At 56.0% G+C, this 11,619-nt stretch overlaps 1 protein-coding gene across 1 annotated transcript in view; it reads left to right on the top strand.

Moving 5' to 3' along the window:
- TMEM120B (transmembrane protein 120B) overlaps positions 1-10,938 on the top strand; it is a 36,181-nt gene extending 25,243 nt beyond the window's left edge. The window contains exons 7-12 of the mRNA XM_037052022.1: positions 6,081-6,146; positions 6,672-6,733; positions 7,807-7,899; positions 9,459-9,523; positions 9,835-9,903; positions 10,293-10,938. Of these exons, the coding sequence (XP_036907917.1) occupies positions 6,081-6,146; positions 6,672-6,733; positions 7,807-7,899; positions 9,459-9,523; positions 9,835-9,903; positions 10,293-10,406 (469 nt within the window). The 3' untranslated portion in view covers positions 10,407-10,938. The remainder of the gene's footprint in view (positions 1-6,080; positions 6,147-6,671; positions 6,734-7,806; positions 7,900-9,458; positions 9,524-9,834; positions 9,904-10,292) is intronic.
- The last annotated feature ends 681 nt before the right edge of the window (positions 10,939-11,619 follow it).

Here is an 11,619-nt window from a genome sequence, read left to right as displayed (position 1 = left end):
TAAAAACACGGCTTTGTTTCCATTGTCTAATTCACTGAAGACTCCGGGCCTGAGGCCCGCAGTCTCTCCTGTGGGTGTCCACGTGCAGAGCCGGAGACCGGCCGATCTCGAGGGGCATTAACAGTGATGTGCTAGCGTCTCACCCAGACTCGCTCCTCGACTTAGGGGAATGGAGAGAGCACTCGGCGTCCCCTAGAGTTACACTTGAGTGTCATCTACAGCTTGGCGACACACGCCCCAGGCTTTGGGAAACGCTGAAATAGAAGATCTTACTCCATGAGTAACATTCATGACTTTCCTTAATTTTAGTGAGTGGTACCTTTCTGCTTTGGGGAGGGTAGCGAGGTAGCGTATAGAGGGGCAGTGAGGCCTGGGCATTTGGCAAGGCCTCCCGGTCACTAATTCTCTCCCTGTGCTGTGGGCTCGCTGCTGGCCTGGGAGTCTCGTCCTCCTGATGGCCTCAGTTTAAGAGGGGTCCAAGGCATGCTGGGTCTCTAATGGCCACTGACCCTTTAGTAAGAGTTGCTCCAGTCAGCTCTTTTTCTAGGATGCTAAGCTGTGGATAGGGGCGGGGGTGGTGGCTAGCAGAGAGACCGGAGCAGGACCGAGTGCAGGTGCCTGTAAGTGTGGGCACACCAGGAAATTGGGAGGGGCACAGAGGGAGGGAGTCGGGCTCCAAAGCCAAGTGTTATTTGCCTAACGCTTTAGCAGGGGCTTTTCCAGGGCTTTTCCGGAGTCTGCGCTCTGCTGGGACGGCAGGAAGTGTTGTCACTGAGCGTGTAATGCAGGGCTTTGTGGGTGGGTCCCCTCTGCCCCTCTCCATCATTCTTCGCAATGTTTATTGAGTGTGTCCTGGCGGTCACACACTGAGCTAGGGACTCCGCACTCTGGTGCCTTTTGGGGGCATTCGTAGAGTGTTTTCAAAGGCCCATTCGTGGCACATGTCAGTCAGGAATCTCCCGTTGTGACCGTACTGCTCCTCCAGGCCTGTGCTGTACCACTCGTACCTGGACTGGGGTCTGGATGCCGCGTCTGTGGGGAGTCTGGAATGGGAGTGGTGGGCTCGGCCCGGTGCCTCATCTTTTGGAATGACGGCGGGAGCAGTGGCCAGATCTGGGTGACCAAACCCAGTGACTGACTCATCCTTGACATCTGTTAGGCTCCATCCTGCCCGGCTCCTCCTCGAGCTGATTTCTCCAGGAAGCGGGCAAGGGAGACCGATGCCTTGGAGGCTTCCCCTCACACGGGGCCCTCTCCAGGGAAGAGCTAGGAAGCCAGCAGCTAGGAGAGCATAGTGAGGGGGAGGTTGGAATGAATTCTACCTTTCTCTTCACTGAAGTGTCCAGGGCCTGCTTAGGAGCTCAGTGTTGCCACCCAGCGAATGCCCCGTGGTTTGTCGAAATGAATTCAACTTGAGCTCTGCAGTCAGTCGGGGCCCTCGGGGCCATGCTGGTGTTCTCAGGGCAGGCACACTTGAACCATGTGGGCTTCCTGGAGGCTTGGTGCCCAGTCTTGGTCTGACTGAGCCTCTTTCATCCTGTTCCCCATTGCACTTGAGATCCGAGTTTGGGGCATGGTCAGGGAAGCAAGCCTGGAGAGGTGGGGGAAGAGGGGGACTCCCCCATTTCGGGGTGGAGCCACCCTTTCTTTGTGTCTCGTGCATCCCATGTGAGAAGTCGCTCATTAGCTCAGCTCAGGCAACAAGCAAGTCACCTTGCCTTGCAGATGTTGCAGATGTTGCAGATGTTGGAAAACCACCTGATAGGAGTAAACATAAAAGGGATTTATGGGAGCATATAAATAGTTCTGGGAGGTAAAAAGGGCTCAGTGTGAACAGATCCCCCTCCTTCTCCCTATTCTGCTACCCGTGGAACCGGCTCCCAGCAGCCTAGGTCAGCATCCTCCTGGATCAGCAACGCCATAGCCTCTTTCCTTCAGAAATATAGCTGTAATCTTGAGACAGACTTCTGATTGGCTACGCTTGGGTCACATGCTCATCCCTGAGCCAATCACTGTGACTGGAGTGAGACAGAGCCCAGACTGGCTCTGGGTCGTGCCCCCAGGTATATTACTCAGCTCCACCCCACCATCCAGACTGGGTGTAAGGGTGAGCTGGTTCTCAGAGAGAAAGCTGAGGCCTGGAACCAGCATGGGGGTGATTGACCGGCAGACAAAACAGCAGATGTCTCCTGCAGTTAGCTCTGGGCCAGGATCATACTCATTTTCCTGGCAGGGCAGCCCATGGGCACGTGGCTCTAACAAGCTTTTACAGGGACCGTCCGGATGCTGAGGCGTAGCGGTGGCAGGCAAGGGACGGATGCTCAGTGTAGAAGCCATTCCGCCAACTGCCCGGATCACCCAAAGCGCAAAGCCAGGAACGGCCTGGGATGAATAGCGGCTGATGTGTGGGTCTTGTGCACATGCGCAGATGTGGCCAAGGCGCCCTGTAGGGAGGGCCAGGGTCTTCTTGGGCACCTTCCTGGGCACCATCCCCAGATGCCAGACCTTGCTGTCCCTGCCGGTGTGGCACTCTTCCTCGGGTACCTCCCGCCTGCTCGTGAAGAGGCTGCCTAAAACAGGCCCTGACTAAAACATTTCTGTCTAAAACAGCCCCGACGGCCTCTGGGTGCAGGTTTCCTTTTGGGGTGACAAACATGTCCTAAAACTGATTGTGGTGACAGTGGCACAGCTCTGGGAGCCTGCATATTTTTAAAGATTTTATTTATTTATTTTTAGAGAGAGGGGAAGGGAAGGAGGAAGAGGAGAGGGAGAGAAACCTCGGTTGGCTGCCTCTCACACGTCCCCAGCCAGGGACCTGGCCTGCCACCCAGGCATGTGCCCTGACTGGGAATCGAACTGGTGACCTTTCAGTTCATAGTCTGGCATTCAGTCCACTGAGCCACATCAGCCAGGGCTGTGAATGTGTATTTTATTTTATTTTTATTTTTTTATTTTTATTTTTTGAGGGGAAGGGAAGGAAAGGAGAGAAATATCAATGTATGGTTGCCTGTCTTGAGTCCCCTGCTGGGAACTGGCCTGCAACCCAGGCATGTGCCCTGACTAGGAATCGAACCGCGATCGTGTGGTTCGAAGGCCCGAGCTCAATCCACTGAGCTACACCAGCCAGGGCTATGAATGTGTATTTTAAATGAGTGAACTGTATGGTATCTGAATCACATCACAATAAAAATGTTATGTAAACACATGCGTAAAACTTGCCCAGAGCCCTGAGGTGTGCAGGTGATGAGGCTGGGGAAGAAATAACTTTTAGCCTCTCCCAGTGCCACTGAGCTGTGTTTATTTGTGGCCGCTGTCACTGCTGGTCTGTGTGCACAGCACGCTGTGGAGTTAGAAGCTGCTGCTCAGCCAAGCTTGTCACCCAGAGCCTGCGTCCGCTCAGGAGAGCTCTGGGGTGGACGTAGCACAAAGTGGCCTGGACTTGCGGAGACTCCAGGTCTTGTATGTGGCTTTGCAGAGACCTGGGAAGGTTCCAGCGAGGCTTCTTGGGTGCTCTTCAAGCTAAAAGTCTGAGGATGTGGCCACATGGCTTTTCTATCAGAAAATCAGTGCCTAGGCCTCACAGAGTCCAACAGACAGGACAGGGTCAGGAGGAGGGAGAGAAGGAACCAAGAAGTGAGTTGACGTCTTATCTCGTCCCAAGGACTCTCATGGCACCTGCAACCAGCTCCTGTCCCCTCTGTGCTGGTGGCATGCACACCAGCTGTGGCTTTCACCAGCTGCACCTCCTGTGCACAACTTCATTCATGTCAACATTTATTTAGTTCCTACTGTTTACCTTGTGCTGTGAGTGCTGGGAATAAAGGAAAAAGCCTTGTCCATCACCATAACCCATGAGGAACCCTCAGGCCGTCGTCTGCACATCTTGTGTACGTCCAGCACTATCAGGGCTGCGTGGAGGCGGAGGGATGCGGAAGGGCCAGTCCCCGCCCTCAGGATGTCTGCATTCTGGCTGGGGTGGGAGGGGGCGTGCAGCTTAAAACTACCCACACCCATGGATAAGGAAATGCAAATGGAAACCTCAGGACACCAGTTTTCATCCAATAAGTTGGGCAGAAAGTTTAACATTTTGTACCAGGCTTTGGTGAGCGTTTGGGGACCCAAATAGCGTCCGCCACAGCTGACGGGAGTGTCAGTTGAGATAGCGATTTTGGAAAATGCTTTGACAAGTAATGCCCACACCCTCCGAGCCAGCCATCCCACTTCTTGGAGAAACCGTCACCACACTAGGTGACTTCCAGAGACATGTCTTGGCAGCATCGAGGACCATAGTGACTGTTGAGGAACAACTGAGTAGACTCTGGCACAGCGACACCCTGAAATGTCATGTGGCATTTCAGACGCCAACGACAGCCCTGCAGGTACTAGCCTGGGAATCCAGAGAGGAGGCCAGTTGCGGGATGACGGAAGTCTGGTCTGGCAGTGCACCCCCAAAGCAGCAGATCCTGGGCTGCTTCTTGTGAGCAGCAGGGCCCCAGACCCCATCTCTTCACTGGGCCCTATCTCAGAGAGAGAGAGAGAGAGAGAGAGCGAGAGATGGTTCATTCTGGTGGGACGTAGCTGGATTACTCCTACAGATGCCTCTGTGGTCCCAGTCACTACCGCTCAGTCCTTGGGGGGAAGGACCCTGGCTCCTCCCAGGCTGCCTTTGGCAAAGCACCTCCCTGCCATGTGGTGTTCAGGTAACTGAGCTCCCAGAGAGGGGCTGGGGAAGGCCAGCTGAGGCCCGAGACAAACTCGGGGACTTTGAAGGGCAAAGGTGTTCAGGTGCAGCATTCCTCCTAGGCCGCCCCCAGCACTGAGGGGTGACAACCGGGATCCCTCCCCTGCTGTGGAGTGAGGGCCTTGAGCTGGGGGAACACCGGATTCCCACAGCAGGGTTCCCCCAGCCTCTGGATTGAATGAGTGAAGCCCAGGGCTGGGCAAGGGCTGGCCGTCGGTGGAGCAGCCGGTGCGCCTGCACATGGGGCCCCCTGGGAACAGCCGCGCCTGGGGTGCTGTGATGCTGCGTGTGTGGTCCGTCATTCCTCTGTTTCTGTCCGGGGTAATGCAGGCAGCTGCTGCTGCATGTGTGTGCGCACACACGCGTGTGTGGTCTATGTTTACTCAACACACTTACTGAGCTCCTGCCCTGAGCAGGTGCGTCAGTGAGCCACACCGACAAGACCCCTGCTCTTCGGGGATTGATGTCTGAGTGGGGGAGGGTGTTCAGAACACAAATGAGGAAAAATAATCATCTCAGAGACTGGTGAGCGCCATGCAGAAGGTGAGACAGGATAATGTGATCCAGAGAGGGCTCCTCTGGCTGATTTAGTTAAGAGGGTCAGGGAAGGTCTTGGAGGAGGTGACAGGCAAACTTGAATTTGGGCCAGAAGCCAGGCAGGCCACGGCCTGGGAGCAGAGAGAACAGCAAGTACAGAGGCTCTGCTAGTCAGCTTGGCCACCACCCTGACAAGACACAGAGTGGGCAGCACATGCAGCAGAAGTTCTGGAGGCTGGAAGGCCAAGGCCAAGGCTGAGGGCCCACCCCAGTGGGGTGGGTTTCTCCTGAGGCTGCTTTGGCTTGCAGACATCCCCTGCATCCTCACGTGGCCTTTTCCCCCCATGAGCATGCACACTCCTCGTATGTCTCCACTTCTTGTAAGGACACCAGTGCTCTTGGATGGGGGCCCATCCTCATGACCTCATTCAGCCTTAGTGACCTCTTTAAAGGCCCACCTCCGAGTACAGTCACACAGGGACTAGGGCTTCAATCCAGGTGTTTGGGACCCCACGACAAAGCCTGTCCCAGGTCCCGAGGTAGAGTGGTTCAAGGAGGAGAGGAAGGGAGGCGTGGCTTGCAGTGGGGATGAGGTTGGAGCTGTGTCCTCAGGGCAGCTGGAAGCCACGGGGCTGTGTGCTTCTGTGGGTCTCGTGGCTCCTGGCTGAGGGTTTGTGGGTGGGTGTGCATGTCCGTAGGACAGGGAGAAGGGGAGCCCCGCCCCACGTGGGCTGGGGAGCTGGGAGGCGCCTGTGTTTCTCTCCCTGAAAGCCTGAGCTTTCTCTCTCTTGTTCTCCCCGAGAATTAAAGGCTGGTGGGTGTCTCACCACTACGTGTCCACGTTCCTGTCTGGAGTGATGCTGACTTGGTGAGTGTGTCCTGCCCCGCCCCCCAGCCTCGGATGGCCCTCCCCAGGTAGCGGCGAATGGGGACTGGTGGTGAGCGAGGGGGCCCAGATGGCTCTCGAAGGCTTTGACCTGGACCAACTTTGGAGCCAAGTAGGAAAGTGGGAGCTTACTGCTGGGCCATGGGGAGTTTTCCTGGGACTGCGTCCTCTGCCCACAGGCTGGGGCAGAGGTGACAGGGAGCCAGGCTGGATGCAACAGCTGGGGGGGGGGGGCTGCGGCACCAGAGTCTAGCGGGGAGTGGGGAGGGGGACCGGTGGGAACTTAGGTTTCAAAACTCCATGGGCTGCCCTGGTTCTCGAAGGGACTTACAGCCAAGAGGGAAGTGCCTGGGCCTAGCCCCAGGGCCATTGGTGGTAAAGGGGGGAGATACCGGGGACTTTGGCTTCCTCATGGGACCCTTTCTTCCCTCTCAGCTGGAACAGCACAGGGCACGAATGTCTTATTTCTCAGCACGCCTCACCTTGGCTTTTCCTCCTTCTCTGCAGGCCCAACGGACTGATTTATCAGAAGTTCCGAAATCAGTTTCTAGCGTTTTCCATTTTTCAGAGTGAGTGACTCTTGCCTAGATTCAGGGGAGGGGGCCACGTCCCTCTGGGGGGCATGCCTTTCCTCGAAGAGGGAGGAGACTGGGGGGATCTCTGGCTGGCCTGGGGCAGGGGAGGCCAAGGATCCAGAAGAGAGCTATCTGCCCCCACCACCAACTCCCCGCCTTCAACTCCCCCCCCTGCCCCCAGCCCCAGCCTCCTCACTGCCTTTAGTTCCTGAGGCCAGGCCAGACCAACCCAATGTCTGGGAGCCCGGGGAGGTCGGGGGCACTAACTTTGTTTTCCTCAAAGTGAAAACAGGCTCATTTTCTCACTTACAAACAGCTCCAGCTTTATAGACAATGCACCAGGCCCAGGGCTGGGGGCTGCTTCCAGGGGTGTGGGGGGTGGGAGACAGTTTTACTTTTTCATCTGTGCCTGTGCGTTCCCTTTGAATTTTATATCATGTAGGTATTGCCGATTCAAAAACTACAGCTGAATTTTTAAGTAAAATCTTGCTTACAAACAAGTACAAATACATAAAGCCAAGAATGGAAATCACGTACAATCTCACCCTAAGGGACGATACTGTTAGTAGGTCTGAGTCCTTTAACGTGTTCATTCAAACACACACACACACACACGTGTGTACCGCATTGTGTGCAGTCTGCAGCGTGGGACCCCTCTGCGTGTGTCGTTTTGACTGTAACCTGGGTTTTTAACAATTGCCCTGGGTGTTTTTCCACGTCAGTACAAGTATTGCATTGTATGGGACTGCGTCTTGCCACCTCGGCATTGCACACAGCTCCCAGTGTGGTGCACGGTCCAAGAAGCATCTTTTGAGTGCCTACTACATGCCGAGGAAAGCTCTAGAAGTTTCTAGTCTAGCTGGGGCTTCCTTGGGTCCTCGGATGTCCTGGGTTCTTTCAGTATTCTGGAGGATGGAAAAAGCGGGTTCAGACCACAGTGAGTGTGTGTTTGTGTGTGTGTGGGGGGAGGCTGTACCCAGAGCGCCCCCTGCCATCTGGGCAGGGCAGGCCCACCCCCCTGAGGTGGAGGGGCCACTCCATCCTCCGGGCACTGTGCCCCCCCACAGGCTGTGTCCAGTTCATGCAGTACTATTACCAGAGGGGCTGCCTCTACCGGCTGCGGGCTCTGGGCGAGAGGAATCACCTGGACCTCACGGTGGGTGAGTAGCCTGCCTGGGGAGTGGAGGGACAAGTGGGGGCCCCAGCCCGGCCCCCCAGACCCCGCCTCTGACTCCCCACAGTGGGAGCACGTGCTGGGAAGGACGTACATAACAAGACCTACCACACGCAGAACCAGAGCTGCCAGCCCCTGCCCAGGTTGCTCTTCATAATTCGCCATGGATTCTGCTTCAGCCGAGGGCAAGACTGGCTATGTGCCCCCAGTGCTGGCTTCTCTCTTATCCTTTCCATGTTTATTTTATAAAAATGTTTATTTATTGATTTACAGAGAGAGGAAGACAGAGAAATAACGGTTTTGTTATCCCACTTACTTATGCATTCATTGGTTGATTCTTATATGTGCCCTGACTGGGGATCAAACCTGGAACCTTGGTGTACTGGGACTGTGCTCTAACCAACTGAGCTTCCTGGCCAGGGCCTCTCTCATCATTTTTAAATGTCTGTGTTTGGTTTTTTAAAACTTCTTTAATTTTTTATTTTTAAATTTTTAAAAATATTTTATTTATTTATCTTTAGAGGGAAAGGGAAGGAGAGAAGGAGAGAAATATCAACGTATGGTTGCCTCTCGTGATTCCCCTGCTGGGAACTGGCCTGCAACCCAGGCATGTGCCCTGACTGGGAATCAAACCGTGATTGTGTGGTTCACAGGCCTGCGCTCAATCCACTGAGCTAACCAGCCAGGGCAAAATGTCGGTTTTTTGTCTGTGCTTTCTAATACACATAATGTCAGGCTAGTGTTGTTACACATATACATGTATATACATTGGGGATGTATGTGTAAATTTTAACTCAGGGATAGGTGCTTAATAAAAGCTTGGAGACTTTTCATCTAAATTTTCAGGAGAAATTTCAAAAAATATGTATTTAATTTACTTATTTTTAAAGAGAGGGGAAAGGAGGGAGAAAGAAAGCGTGGGAGAGAAACATCAATTGGTTGCCTGTTGTACACACCCCAACCAGAGACCGGACCTGCAGCCAGGACACACGCCCTCACCGGGCATCAGACTGGGAATCAGACCGGAAATCAAACCAGCAGCCTCTTGGTTTGTGGGGTGAGGCCCAACGAACTGAGCTGCACTGGTCAGGGCAGGGGAAGCTGATTTTAACACATCTCTGCTGTCTTTTAAGATGGTCATTTTTACCGGTTGCTCTGCAGAGTAGGTCCTTCTTTGTCAAGACTCGATTGAAGTGATGCGTTCTAACGTGTTCTGTAAAGATGCAAATGAAAGAAACGGTTAAAAACACAGTGCCTGGCACATCCACGTTCCGTGCGTGTTGTCGGGCCCGCTCAGTTCATGGCGACTTGAGGCGTGAGAGCAGTCAGGCCCGGTGACAGGTGTTCTGCACATTCTCGGGGTCATTTTCACAGTGAGCGCTCGCGTCCCCGGAGGAGGCGGGGGCCATGCCCTCTGCCCTGCGTGTGTTTGCGGGTAGCTAATCTCAGGGTGGCCGGCCTGGCCGAGCAGTGGGTGCTTGGTGGGCCGTGGGGGCCACTGCAGCCCTTCACACGGGCCCTTCGCTCCCTCCCTGCTCTCCGCAGAAGGGTTCCAGTCCTGGATGTGGCGGGGGCTCACCTTCCTCTTGCCTTTCCTCTTCTGTGGCCACGTGAGTACCCCTGGAGTTTGTGGGTGTGCCCTATTCTGGGCTGACCCCCAAGAACAGAGGTCTGTGGGCCTCTCCCCTTTCACCAGCCATCCCCCGGCTGGGCCTTGTGGGGTCTGGGGCTCTGGCAGCCCCCGAGTCCGGGGAGGCCTCAGGCTACGCTGGCTCCAGGTACCCCAGTTCCACCGGGGAGTTTTCAGTATCTCAGGGCAGCCGATCCCAGAAGCTGGGGGCCCTGGCGCATCTCCCGGGCTCTCCCGTGAGGGTGCCCGGGGCACTGGCAGCTGAGCGGCGCCTGTCCCCGCTCCCTGCAGTTCTGGCAGCTCTACAACGCGGTCACGCTGTTCGAACTCTCCACCCACGAGGAATGCAGAGAATGGCAGGTATGGTGTGTGCGTGTGTGCATGTGCGTGTGCGTGTGTGTGTGGTGGCGCTGAGCTGCGTGTGGCGGGGGTCCTGGGGAATGCTGGGCCGGCTTGGGGAAAAGGTTTCCTTCGCCATCCCCTTTGCTGTCCTCTATGGGGTCCAGACCTCTCTGCTCCTGGGAACTGGGAGACCATGGGAGGAGATTTGGGAGGCCAAGGAGCCCCTCGGTGAGCCCCCAGGACCCTGCCTGACCCTCTCTGCCTTCTGCAGGTGAAACCCTGCAGGTTGCGGGTAGCTTGTGCTGAGGGGGTGCTGTGGTCCGGGGGTGGGGTGGCACGTCAGCAAGGGGCACCATCACAGCTGGCACAGCCTCCCCCTCTTTCCCGTCCCGACGTGGCCCCACCAGGTGTTCGTGTTGGCACTCACCTTCCTGGTCCTCTTCCTGGGCAATTTCCTGACCACACTCAAAGTCGTGCACGCCAAACTCCAGAAGAACAGGAGTAAGGCCAAGAAGCCGTGAGCCTCAGGACTGCACCCTGGAGCCCCGAACTCGGAGACTGCCGGGGGGTCTCCGTCGGCACCCCACTGCTGACATCCTCCCCAGCAGTGCCAGTGGCCACTGGCAGCAGTGACCTCAAGGGCCAGCAGCCTTGTGGGTGGCACGGCCAGGGTCTGGACTCCAGCAGGACGGGAGGAATGTGACCCCAGCCTGTCCTCACAGTGTTAGCCGCCCCACCCTCCCTATTTATGACGTATTTAATGTGGGTCCTCCTTAGGACTTTCGGCCTTCTCCAGTGGCCCCTGGCCAGACTGGGTGGGCTTCCTGGGAGGAGGCTAAGCCTCAGGGAGCCCCTCAGGTGGGGTGCGGACATGCCTCCTGGGGGTGGACTCATGACCCATTACTTACAGAACCCCAGCTGGGGTGGAAGGAAGCCCCTGGTCCTGTGGTGCCTCCCTCCCCAGGCTCACGCTTCTGCTGTAATAAGCTCCTGCCTCCTCCCGGCCTCCATTTCTCTGTGGGCCGGCATTTAAGTGCTCTGAGAACCACTGTCTGTCTGTGCCTTGTGCTCTTTGTGCTCCCCCAGCCCCCTGACTGCTGGCCACCTGGGGGGAGTGGCCCTCCCTCCCTGAGGCCTGGGGTTCTTGGCCCCTGGAGCAGCTGAGGGTGGCCACCAGAGGGCGCCCTGGCCCTGCAGCATTTGGGTGATTTGAGCCTGTTCTTGGACGAAGTTTGGCTCTGCTCTTGGGGACTTCCTGACCCTCACCTCAGCCCTTCCAGAATTCCCAGTGAGGACTCAGGGAGTGAGACCGAGACCCTTGGCTTCAGCCAGCACAAAGGGCCCCCAGCCTGCACCGCCCTCCCTTCACCTGAAGGTTCTAGAAAGTGGGGGGAGTCTGAACCACCTCACTTTCAGGAGGCTGCCAGGGCGGTCCGCCAGTCACCTCTCGGGAGACCCTGTATTCGAGGAGGGGAAGGAGCGGGCAGGTTCGGGCAAGTTTCCCACCCCTTCTCCCGCGCCTGAGCTTCAGCTGCCCTTAACAACATCCCTACAAACCCTTGTGAGCCAGAGTTCACAGCTGGTTTCCCCTGCAGTGTTTTGGTTCTCAAAGGGATTTACTTTTTCTGTTTTTAATTGGCTACATTTTTAAAATATGAAATTCCCTAAAACAATGGAAAGACCTGGCAAGAGCCGCCCCCAGAATGGTGCTTGCTTTCTAGTGGGCGGCAGCCC

Source organism: Sturnira hondurensis, unplaced genomic scaffold (assembly GCF_014824575.4).
Source record: "Sturnira hondurensis isolate 20B ecotype Veracruz unplaced genomic scaffold, ASM1482457v3 Scaffold0007406, whole genome shotgun sequence".
Lineage (NCBI taxonomy): Eukaryota > Metazoa > Chordata > Mammalia > Chiroptera > Phyllostomidae > Sturnira > Sturnira hondurensis.
This window is presented reverse-complemented; position numbering and strand designations above follow the sequence as displayed.